This window comes from Corylus avellana, chromosome 10, assembly GCF_965113065.1.
Source record: "Corylus avellana chromosome 10, dhCorAvel1.hap1.2, whole genome shotgun sequence".
Classification (NCBI taxonomy): domain Eukaryota; kingdom Viridiplantae; phylum Streptophyta; class Magnoliopsida; order Fagales; family Betulaceae; genus Corylus; species Corylus avellana.
Window position 1 is genome coordinate 22,077,590 of NC_142499.1, and position 11,649 is coordinate 22,089,238.

General features: G+C 34.6%; 1 protein-coding gene and 1 long non-coding RNA gene across 2 annotated transcripts; both read right to left on the bottom strand.

The window, feature by feature from the left end:
* Positions 1-1,726: 1,726 nt before the first annotated feature.
* LOC148583519 (uncharacterized) lies at positions 1,727-3,674 on the bottom strand. Its single transcript, XR_015909302.1, has 2 exons — positions 2,644-3,674; positions 1,727-2,090 (listed from the first exon to the last, which is right to left on the bottom strand). It is a non-coding gene; the product is annotated as an uncharacterized LOC148583519 (long non-coding RNA).
* A 1,924-nt stretch (positions 3,675-5,598) lies between these two features.
* Positions 5,599-7,775, bottom strand: LOC132191393 (uncharacterized). The gene is made up of 2 exons (XM_059606384.2): positions 7,555-7,775; positions 5,599-6,138 (listed from the first exon to the last, which is right to left on the bottom strand). The coding sequence occupies exons 1-2, from the start codon at positions 7,663-7,665 to the stop codon at positions 5,911-5,913; spliced, it is 339 nt and encodes a 112-aa protein (XP_059462367.1). The 5' UTR covers positions 7,666-7,775; the 3' UTR covers positions 5,599-5,910.
* Between the last annotated feature and the right edge of the window lie 3,874 nt (positions 7,776-11,649).

Below are 11,649 nucleotides of genomic sequence, written 5' to 3' on the forward strand. Positions count from 1 at the left end.
AAATGAGGGTCTTTACTGCTCATAATTCTTAAAGCCAAAAGAAAATGAGAGTTATCGGGAATGCTTTCAAACACTAAGTGACAAGCGGCCCATTTTGCAACCTAGTGTGCCCGAGAATTGGCACACTAGAGACCTTCGAAACGGTCCAAGAGCCGGTGATGGCAGTTGGCAATCACAGGAGCAAAGGTGAATATGTTCAAAATTCATGATAACTTCGACTCGGGTCATATTTTTGGAGTTGGGTTCAATATTGAATATGGGTCCTGTTATTGAATATGGGTCCTATTTCAGCTTTGATAATGCGATTGACATGGCGTCCATTCATCTTTTACTAATAAGTCTACTCATCCAACGATCCTTAAGGACACATCACATTAACTTCCGGATTGCCCAATTGGTAGCAGCGCTTTTAAAGCGTTCATTCAATTTCACAATGGATCTGCCAGCCATAATAATGTTCCCACGGTGTTATAATTTGCGTTTAAGATAAACCATTTATTAACAATGTTTTTTTGGGGGGTTAAATACTTAAAACCCCCTAGGGTTTGGACACTTTATTTTTTCCTCCTTAGGGTTTGATTTGTATCACAGGAGGTACTTATGGTTTTCATAAAGACAAAATTAGTACCTCCATCTATCTGCCGTTAAAAAACTTAACGAAAATCCACATCACTGACACGTGAATCAATTAAAAGTCGACACTTGGCATAGGTGCCAAGTCATCACTGATGACTAGATATTACCCATGCCACATAATTTAAAAAAATAAAACCTTATAACAAATTAAAAATACTGTTAAATAAATATTAAAACAAAAACAAATACTAGAATTAAAACATAAAAACTATTGGAATTAAAACACAAACAAATAGACCCACATTTCTTCAAACAGTGGTCGTCGCTGGAGCAGGGGGTTGGGTTGGGTTGGGTTCGAAAAGTGGGTTGAGGAAGAAGCTTCGTCGCCGGAGAGTGGAGTTCCTCGCCAGCGACTGGGGTTGGGTTGGGTCGTCGCCGGAGTCTGGGGTTGGGCTGGGATGGGTTGGGTCGTCGCCGGAGCAGGGGGTTGGGTTGGGTTGGGTCGTCGCCGGAGCAGGGGGTTGGGTTGGGTTGGGTCGTCGCCGGAGCAGGGGGTTGGGTTTTAATATCGTGGGTCTCCAAGGAATTAGAATCACTGTTTGAAGAAATGTGGGTTTATTTGTTTGTGTTTTAATTCCAATAGTTTTTATGTTTTAATTCTAGTATTTGTTTTTGTTTTAATATTTATTTAACAGTATTTTTAATTCGTTATCAGGTTTTATTTTTTTAAATTAGGTGACATGGGCAATATCTAGTCATCAGTGATGACTTTGCACTTATGTCAGGTGTCGACTTTTAATTGATTCACATGTCAGTGATGTGGATTTCCGTTAAGTTTTTTAACGGCAGATGGATGGACGTACTAATTTTGTCTTTATGAAAACCACATGTACTTCCTGTGATACAAATCAAACCCTAAGGGGAAAAAAATAAAGTGTCCAAACCCTAGGGGGGTTTTTAAGTATTTAACCCTTTTTTGGGTAAAAAACCTTCCGTTCGACCAAAAATCCATGGTCGTCCATCAAAATTCAGAACGTTGTGTTGATCAACGTTCCTCGGCTGTTAAACCCTCCTCAAAATTCAAATGTTTAGTTAAGATCTTTTTTCACTTCCACTTAATTAAAAATACAATGGCAGTAAGGCACTAATGAAAAATTCAAAGCAGAGAAAGAGTAAATATTGATTGGTCAAAGGTCTTCCCTTTTTTTTTTCTTCTTTCATGATCGATAGGTGGCTCAAGATAACATTCTTTACCCCCATTCAATACCCCTTCTCTATAACTGGGTGGGAAACAACTTTCTAAAGAGGGTTCAAACGGCTACCGTGGGAACGACTTAGAGACGAGGCTCTCGGTGTTCTCCTCTAGGCTCCCGTTCAGACAACGGAGCGAATAACCTAGCGAACTGTGTTTTCTGGTTCAATTTTCCTGATTGTTCAATATTTACCCATATCATTTGGTGGGACTGAGAGGCCAGCAGCCTATGCTAAGTTGGTGTCCATTGGCAGCCTTGACCCTGATACAAACAAGAAGTTGAGTACAATTGCCACAATTATTGAGAGCACGTTGTCTGTGCCCAACTCGAAATCCTTCATCAAATTTTATGAGATCGAGGCAAGCTATGTCAACTTCTTAAGTTGTCATGAAGAAGAGTTGTTGCTGGGCAATATTTCTTCTCATTGCATTTTTTCCTTTTTGTTTAGGCACATCAAACTTAAGAATATGCAGTGTTTGCATGCTTTGCACCCAAACTAGAAGATGTAAATAAATCTTTACTGTTTAGAACTATCAGCAAAACTCCTGAAATATTTAGAAAAAGCTAACAAAAGTTTTGCTGATGGTTCTAAATAGTAAAGATTTATTTACATCTAGTTCAGGTGTAAAGCATGCAAACACTTCGCATATTTTGATGTGCCTAAACACACAAAAAAATTTAAAAAAAAAATGCAATGAGAAGAAAAAAGTGCACAACAACGACTATTCTTCATGACAACTTAGGAAGTTGAGATAGCTTGCCTTAGTGTCATAAAATTATATGAATAATCTCGACTGGGGCGTAGACAACTTACTCTCAATAATTGTGGCAATTGCAACACTCAACTTCTTGTTTGTATCAGGGTCAAGGCCGCCAATGGACACAAACTCAACATAGGCTGCTGGCCGCTCAGTCCCACCAAATGATATGGTATTGATCCCTTCAAAACACAATCATCACATACTGCAGATTAACAGATACCAAAGGGATAAAACCTTCATAAAATATGTACAAGAACAAAAAAAATATAAGGCTGACAATACCACCATTCCTTTTAGTTAGATAAGCGAAAATATGAAAACAACTAGAAAAAACCGAACTAAATGGTAGTCTACATACACCAAAGGAAATCAAAATTTTCAACCTAAATAAAGCCATGAGTAGCTCTGGCATAGATTGACCAAATTCATTAAAGAAAGCCTAATCAAAGCACACAAACAATATCCGAGTGAATGCTGGATATTAGGTATTCACCATCCTTGTCCTAGCTAAATCCATATGCTTCATCTACCACTAACATAAGTGAACAACTTAGGACATGCTCGAGATGAGTAACAGGCTACATAGCCGTATTATGGAGAAAGACACCCAAGTTTGAGACAATTCATCTAGTTATAACTTTATCAATGCTCCCTAAAAACCATTCCAGAAAACAATGAACCCAACTATTAAACAGTCACCAACAAAATCGCAGCTCCCAACTTCTTTGTCTCTCTCTCTCTCTCTCTCTCTCTCTCAAGCTCTCTCCCTCTCCGATTCAGTCTCTCTCTTCTCCCTGTCACTCGGTCTCAGCTCTCTCGAGCTCTCACTGTCTCTCCCTCTCTTCTCTTCTTCTCTTCCCTTCTCTCTCACTCTCTCACTGTCGTGCTCTCTCTGTTTTGGGTTCTACTTCCAAATCTCCCAATTTCTTAGACAATTAACTAAATCTCCAATCAGGCAGCAAGAAGTAATACCCATTTGTTAACAACCCAAGTATCACAAAACAATAAGCCAAAAACACTATAATCGGCTCAATGAATAATCAAACCCATATTATACCCTTAATATGGTAAATTGCTAGAAATCGCTTACCCACACATCTTGAAAACGCTAGCGTGGGTTGTTCCTCCGCCTATGGCGCCACCTAGCTTCAAGCACCGGTAGGCGGTAACCCGCTCCAAAAGTCACACTTCTGACTTCTCTCTTGGGTCTCTCTAAAAATTGCAGCTCTCTCTTCCTCTCTCACGTGCTGCCTCTCCCTCTGTCTCTTTTCTTCTCTTCTTCTCCTTATCTTTCTTTTATCCCTCTATCTCGTTCTTGTCTGGGCAGGAGAAATACTCCTCCTCCCAAAGCTCATCTCTGCATCTTTCCCTCTCATTAATCTCACAGGAGAAATTGCTAGAAATGTGAGAAGGGAAAGGGGGAAAATACCGGACTCCGGGGGGGACAGAGAGCTGTGACGAGAGAGGGAGAGAGAAAATATGTCGACCATCCCACCACCTCCGACACCATGCTCCCTGTTCTTTCTGTGTACAAGGGAGGGTCCCCATGCTTCCCTTGTCTTATTTGTCTTTGTTCCGTAAACTTCCGATCCAATCCATATATCGCTTATTTGTCTTTGTTCCGTAAACTTCCAATCCCGTAAACTTCCAATCCAATCCGATCCATATATTGCTTATTTGTCTTTGTTCCGTAAACTTCCAATCCAATCCATATATCGCTTATTTGTCTTTGTTCCGTAAACTTCCAATCCAATCCGATCCATATATTGCTTATTTGTCTTTGTTCCGTAAACTTCCAATCCAATCCATATATCGCCCATTAACCATTCACAGTAGCTTTATAGTAATTGTTCTTATATTTAAAGATTTAAACTACTTTTAACTTCTTTATGTTAAAATACAATCCAATAATTTCTTTTAATCATTTTCTATGTCATTAAAATATTTATTTTTTTAATTATATTATATATATGAGGAAAGATGAGAGAGAATTGTGAGATATGAGAGGAGAGATGAGAGAAGAGAGAGAATCATTTTTTTTTTTTTAATAATCATAAGGATTGCAATAGTAGAACTCAAAACATTGAGTTCCACTGTAACAATCATAATGTTTATGGTTCATTTAGGGAGTTTGCTGTAAAATTTTTTTGCAATTTTTTAGACATATTCCCTAAACTTAGGTAACAGACTCTTGCTAAGAATGCTTAGCCAAACTTTCAATCTCCAGCACAAAAACAAACAACTATATATATATATATACTCAATAAACATAATTTATAGACCCGATTAAAAGAAAAATTAAACCTAATTTAGAGAAAAAAATTTGTCGCTCAAAAGTTAAAACGCATTTCAACAGGTATTTGCCCTTGTTAGATGCAAATTGATACAGTAAAAGGATGTGAACTTTTTGCTGCTCATTTTAATTCTTCCAACATCGCTTGGAACGGGTTTGATCCGATGTTTTATTGTTAGAATATTAATTAAATAATTAAATTTATTATATTATATCATAATCTTATAGCATATATTATATAGTTTATTTTCTATTTTAATTAAATATTTTAAATGTTGAACTTCGTTAGTTAAAAACAAATACTAGAACATCAATTAAACTATTATTGAGATTTTGAAAAAATAAAAATCTATATGATAGATACCCTGAAATTTTGAAGAATCTTCGATTGGGACTTGTCTTCCATTAATTTTTGAGGTACTGGGTCTCTTAGCCCGGGAGTGAACTCAATTCCATGTCAAATCTTGGGCGTTAAGCCTGGTTGTGTTTCTTGGGTTTGTCTAGCAAGAAACATGTCTTCAATTGTCCACGTTCGAGAAAAGTGTCGTATTCTTTAGATTCTTTTATAACTTATTAATACGTGTCAATATATGATTAACGTGATTCTAATCATATATTAATACATATTAGTAAATTATAAAAGAGTTTTCGAAAGAGGTCGGTTTGCTTCCTTCCCATCATTTCTCCCTATAACAATCACATTCTCATCACCTAATTGGCTTATGGAATATCTTATTGATATCATTGTAACAAATGCACTAGGGCCCTCAAAACCTAAACATCATACAAGCAAGTCTGAGTTGCCATGGGGAAAATGTTTTGAGTGCAAGGATCTATAAGTAATGTTAGAAATTACATTTTTATTCCATTAATATTTCACTTTGTTAAGTTGATACTGCCAATCAGTAATAATTTATTAAATGGTTGATTGACACTGTCACATCAACATAGTAAAATAGTAGCGAAATGAAAGCATAGTTTCTAGCCTTACTTAATTGTAAGTAAACGGTTGTTCAAAGATCGATTGTCATATTTTGGAATAATTCCGCCCAGCAGTTGTATCATAGACTTTGAGGAAAAATCGGGTCCTGGGGATAGAAAGCTTGCTCTGCAGAATTGTGCCGATGGTAGCAATCAACTTCTTCTTCACTTCTGAATTAATGCCTCCCATGGATACTATCTCAGCATATGCAGCTGCTTCTTTGCTCCCAGCAAACGATATTTCCAGCGATCCTTTTAGTATGACCATCACATACTGCAGAAAGTTATTAAAAATAAAAAGCAGGTTAAATATTATCTTGTGCCAAAAACATGGGCAGTTATATAAAGTAAAAATCATGGGTTATGATCATATTGTTTGGCATAAAAAACAAAACGGCACAGTTTTACAGATTTTTTATTTTTTTATTTTCCTGTAAAACAGTAAAGGTGAAGGTATTTTTCAGTTGATGGTGATGTATTATAGGTGTCTGGCACTCCTACAATGGGATGATAGGGTAGGATGTAGGAATGGGGGACCTATATAGGATCATCAGTACTGCTTTTACTCACTGAATCTTATCTCTATTTTTGTTTTTGTGTTTTTGTCTTTCTTTCTAGATAACAACAGAGAAGGAGATTCTTATCTTCTGTTTATCAGCTCTTAATTATCACTTAAGGAGAATGAGCTTTAATTTGTTTGTCTAACTTTCTTCTTAAAAAGTATTATCAAAAAACTTATAATACAAAATATTTAAAATTATTTTTATTTTTATAACACTTTTTTAAACAAACAAAAAATTATAAAAAATAAAATAAAATCTCTTTCAAAACACCTTAACAAACAATCTATACCAATCTATAATTAATACTACTCTTTACTTCCGGTTTACATCGACCCATCTAAATAACTTTTAATGTTAATTACTTAAAAATAATAACATTAAACTGATATAATAAATGAATGTAAAGAATAGTACAATTTGTTAACAAAAGAACCATAAGAATGTCTAGGCACTATTTATGGCATGTATTTTTACTCATTTTATATATAGGTCGATATTTATAAATTGCATTGACCCACAGACAAAAAAACTTGAGACATATACTAGTCCATCTCTCATTCATATGGATAATGAGAGACGGGAGAAAAATAGCATTTCTGAATTAGGTAAGTCTAAGCTTTCCATTCTGATAAGAAAGGCACTCAATGCCAAGGAGGCAATAGCATTTCTTATTTCTCTTTACTGTATGTGTGAATAAAATTACAATCCATCCAAAGAAAAGAGAAAAGACAAACAAGAATAAAGTATCCAGCAAACGAAAATCACGATTGAAATAGAGAGAATTTATTTATAGTAACATTCTCATCAAATAACAACAATCGATCGCAGCCATTCCATTTATCACAGCTTATAATGATCACAAACAACTTACAGTAAGAAGATTTTATGCAGCAGAAATAAGCTTGAGAACTTGTTATAAATACCCAGAAAAAAAGGAGGGGAAGGAGGGGGAAAGGCAAAAGATTCTGCCATATATATATATATATATATATAAGAAGCTTTTTCTGTTATATGCATTAATGGAGGATTCTCTTGACGGGGGTGTTTGATACGCATGAAAAGCTAATAATAATAAACTTAAATCATAGAGAGAGAGAGAGAGAGAGAGAGGGGGAGAGAAACTGTACATGTTCTGGTCTTCCGATGATGGTGGAGACGGCTTTGGTTGCTTCAGAAAAGATGGGATCGGTGTCAACTCCATCCAGGCTGACGTTGGTGGAGATGTAAAGACAGGGCATCTTCCAAATCCTGTGTTTGTGTCGGAGGTATAAGGAGTACGTGTTAAATTTTCAGTGGCCACAGGAGCTCCGATTCTGGCTTAATCTTCTTCTTTCCAAAGTCTACTTTTATACTGGGAAAAAAAAAGGAGTTTACTTTTATAGAGTAATGCGAAAATGAACACCCACGTCCTCTTTGTTTATCTTAAAATTAGGGCGAGGTTAGTATTGTGATTTTATAGACAAAACAGTGTGATTTTAAATTAAATCGTAAAAAATGAATTGTTTGAGGTTGTATTTTAAAAAAATTGCGATTTAAAAATATAAAAAATTTTCATTTTCCAATCGTAGGTACATATATGATTTTTTGAAAACGTGTAATTTTAAAGGCTAAACTGCAATTTAAAAAATTAAGCTGTAATTTTGCTAAACCCTTAACTACATTTTTAAAAACACGTTTTCAAATGGTACATTTTAAAATCTTTATTTTTAAATAACATTTTTTGAAATCGCAAATCTAAACGAACTCTTAAAATCACTATTTAATCAAAATCCAATTACATAAACACAAGGAAAATATGGAAATGTCGCTTAGCATTGCTCCCTTTTATGAAATGACGCCCTTTACTCTCGTGAGTTTTTTTTTTTTTTTTTTATGAATAAAATTGTTATTTTACTTTTTGTGGATAACTTTACCCCTCAAATATAAAATACTGCTTAAAAAAAAATTGCTTTTGAATTTTTATTCCTTATTTGCTTTTTTTTTTAAAAAAAAAAGGAGATTGTCAAGTAAAGGGAGCACGGGAAAAATGTGTGGGACACATGGCCAAGGAAAGAGGGATACGGGGGACAAACAGAAACCCAACGAAATGCAGAAAGTGTAATTTATGAACTTTTAGGAGTTCTTTTCTTTTCTTTTTTGTTGATAAAAAACGTGGTTACTTTTATAAATGAATCAAGAAAGAAGGAGTGCATTAGGACTCCTTCATTGCAACTCATAACGTCATTCTAGCAAACATCATATTCCATGTACCAATCTCTATCTAATGGACTATAGACAGCAGGATAGGCCACCTCAAACGCTACCCAACCAACTGCCCCCATTAGGTTCTTCGAGACCGGATATGATAGCGACTTCTCGGTCATTTACTGCACAAAACTCAACTAGAGCACAACTTGCTTGCTGGACCAGCATATTCGGGTGGGTAAAGGAACCTCCATGGACGATTTCATTTCTCCGAAACCACACTCTACGTGCAATCCCGGCAAAAAGACGGAGCTCCTCATCGTCACACGTTTGAAACATCACCTCCGCCACTTGCCCAAACGTTGGTCTACATAGAGAACTTTCAAATTTTTTCAAACTCCCACTCCACACGTCTCTGGCCAAAGGATAGCCCCACAAGATGTGGAAACATGTCTCTTCTGCAAGAATACAAATAGGGCACAATGCATCCGTGATGACGTTTCGCTTACAAAGATTAGCTTTTATGGAAAGGATCTTATGACATGCTCTCCACAGGAAATTTTTGTCTGCGTTGGAAATTTTTAACTTTAGGAGTTAGATGCAGAGAATTGCCTTCTCCCCTTTCATGGTAGAAATGCTCGGCGTCTTCCCTGTAGGCTTCATGGGTCTTCGTTTCTGGTGGGTTGCTTTAGATCTAGTTTGTAGATCTAGATCTAATCTCTTCAAACTTAGATCTGATCGTTTTCTTCAGCTAATACGTGTCTTGCGAAGAGATGTCTACGATGCCATACTTCTCCACTACTGCTTGTGGGGGTTTTTGTTTTTGTTTTTTGTTGTTGTTGTTTGTATTTTATGGTCCTAGCCGTTGGGCTGAGGACATGAATAATGCTTCCAGCTTTCGGGTCGAGAGGAAAATGGTTTGAGTGTGAGTATTTTATTCATACCTGAAAAATGGCTTCTTGTGCTCCCGGAAGGAGTCTGCATTAGCAGATCTGTTCTATAATCTAAAGATTGGACTGGGATAGCGGATATTTCACGTCATAGATTGGTTTTTCATTGTAAGATTTATTATGTTTTTGATTTTTTGACGTGTAATCTTTTAACTGATTGTAAGAGCTTTTATGCTCTTAACCACTATTAATGAAATCAAATTGATTTTCCATAAAATAAAAAAATTTAAAAAAAAAATTCATTTTCAAATCGTAGGTACATATATGTATTTTGAAAACATATAATTTTAAAGGTTAAACTGCAATTTTAAAAGTCAAGCTGTGATTTTGCCCAACCCTTAACTACATTTTTAAAAATCACATTTTCAAATGATACATTTTAAAATTATTATTTTAAAATAACACTTCTTGAAATTGCAAATCCAAATAGACTCTTAAAATCACTATTTAATAAAAATCCAATTACATGAACACAAGGAAAATATGGAAATGTCACTTAGCATTGCTCCCTTTTATGAAATGAAGCCCTTTACTCTAGTGCGTTGATTTTTATTTTTATTTTTATTTTTTAATGGATAAAATTGTTATTTTACTTTTTGTGAACAATTTTACCCTTCAAATATAAAATACTACAAAATTGAGAGGATCTGTTTCTAGTTTGGGAAAAATGATTAGGAGAAGATCCATTTAGTGCATTTAAGAGGATAATATTGTCCTTATCTTTGTAGGGGCAAATTTTTTGAATAAATTTATCTTACTTCAATGCACTAAATAAAAATGAAATGAAGAAGATCTGTTTCCAAGTTTGGCATCCAATTATTTATCTTTAATTAATCTTTCGTCCTCTCATTAATGTTGGATGATCAGAATTAATAAAAAGAAAAACGAAGTTGTAAATGTCGCCATCATATGCCATTTAATTTATCATTATAAAAATAAATAAATGAACGCTGCAATTATATTCACATATAGAGGAGGGGGTAGCCGGGACCGGGCTAGGTGTGAACAGACCTTGAAAGGAGATGATGGGATTTAGATGTGGTCCAACACTATAGATATTTTATTGAGTGTAATATAATCTTTATGAATCATCTAAATTGTGATAGTAATATTAAAATAAATAAATAAATAAAAATGGCTTTCTATAATAGTTTGGTCATGTCTAAGATGGCTAGACTACCTTTTGTAATAGTTTCTCACAAATTACCTCTTTTTATTATTGTTACGGTAGTGCAGAAACGCGACGGGATGAGACAGTTCCTTTTTTTTAAATAAATGAATTGTTTAAAAAAAAATAAATAAATAAAAATAAAAGGTGGATGGGGGGTATTATAGCAATGCCCACATTGCCCAGGATCGAAATCCTGATAGGGTAAAAAATCATGATAGGGTTAAAAAATCGTACAAGTGAAAAACAAATATAACGATAGAAGATGACTGTGTATATGCCAATATGATTTGTCATGATGGTAATGGACATACAATATAATATTTCACTATTGCCTAGTCCACGCATCAACTTCACATAATAAAAATGTGTAATTGGATGGCTTGATATATATAGACCAAATGCCTAATTTGTGATATATATTTTTTTGTTATAAAGTTTAAAGTATCCAAACATTTCTTGATAATATTTGAACTTGAACTAGGGTCACCCCATGCATATTAGCATACATTACTGACACGTTTCACATAGTAGCAAGAGATCTTACGTCCCCATAAGGTAGTTCAATTGGCTGTAGACAACGTTTCATGAAGCAGAGGTCATTAGTTTGAATTCTCTTCCCCTTTCCTTATTGTGAATATGAGATTAAGTAAAGTGAAACTACTAACGGTAAAAATAGGAGCAGCCTGCTATATTGTAGAGCCATGAAAGAGAGAGAATAAAGAAGGAAAAAATAAATAAATTTGTTAACAAACAAATCTATATCTCTTTTTTTAAAAAAAAAAAATTAAAAAAAAACACAGATCTATAGACTATAGATTTACAACTCAAACTATTTTTTTATTTTTTGCTTTTTTATTTTTTTATTTTTTTATCTTGTATTTATGTCTGTATTGTTCTATACTTCTTTTTTTTTTTTT

What these genes read in the sequence shown, in the direction of transcription:
- LOC132191393 (XM_059606384.2), bottom strand. Translation starts at nt 7,665, where the DNA reads ATGCCCTGTCTTTACATCTCCACCAACGTCAGCCTGGATGGAGTTGAC. An exon ending in TCATCGGAAGACCAGAACAT is followed by an intron (nt 6,139 to 7,554) that starts GTACAGTTTCTC and finishes AACTTTCTGCAG; the next exon opens with TATGTGATGGTCATACTAAA.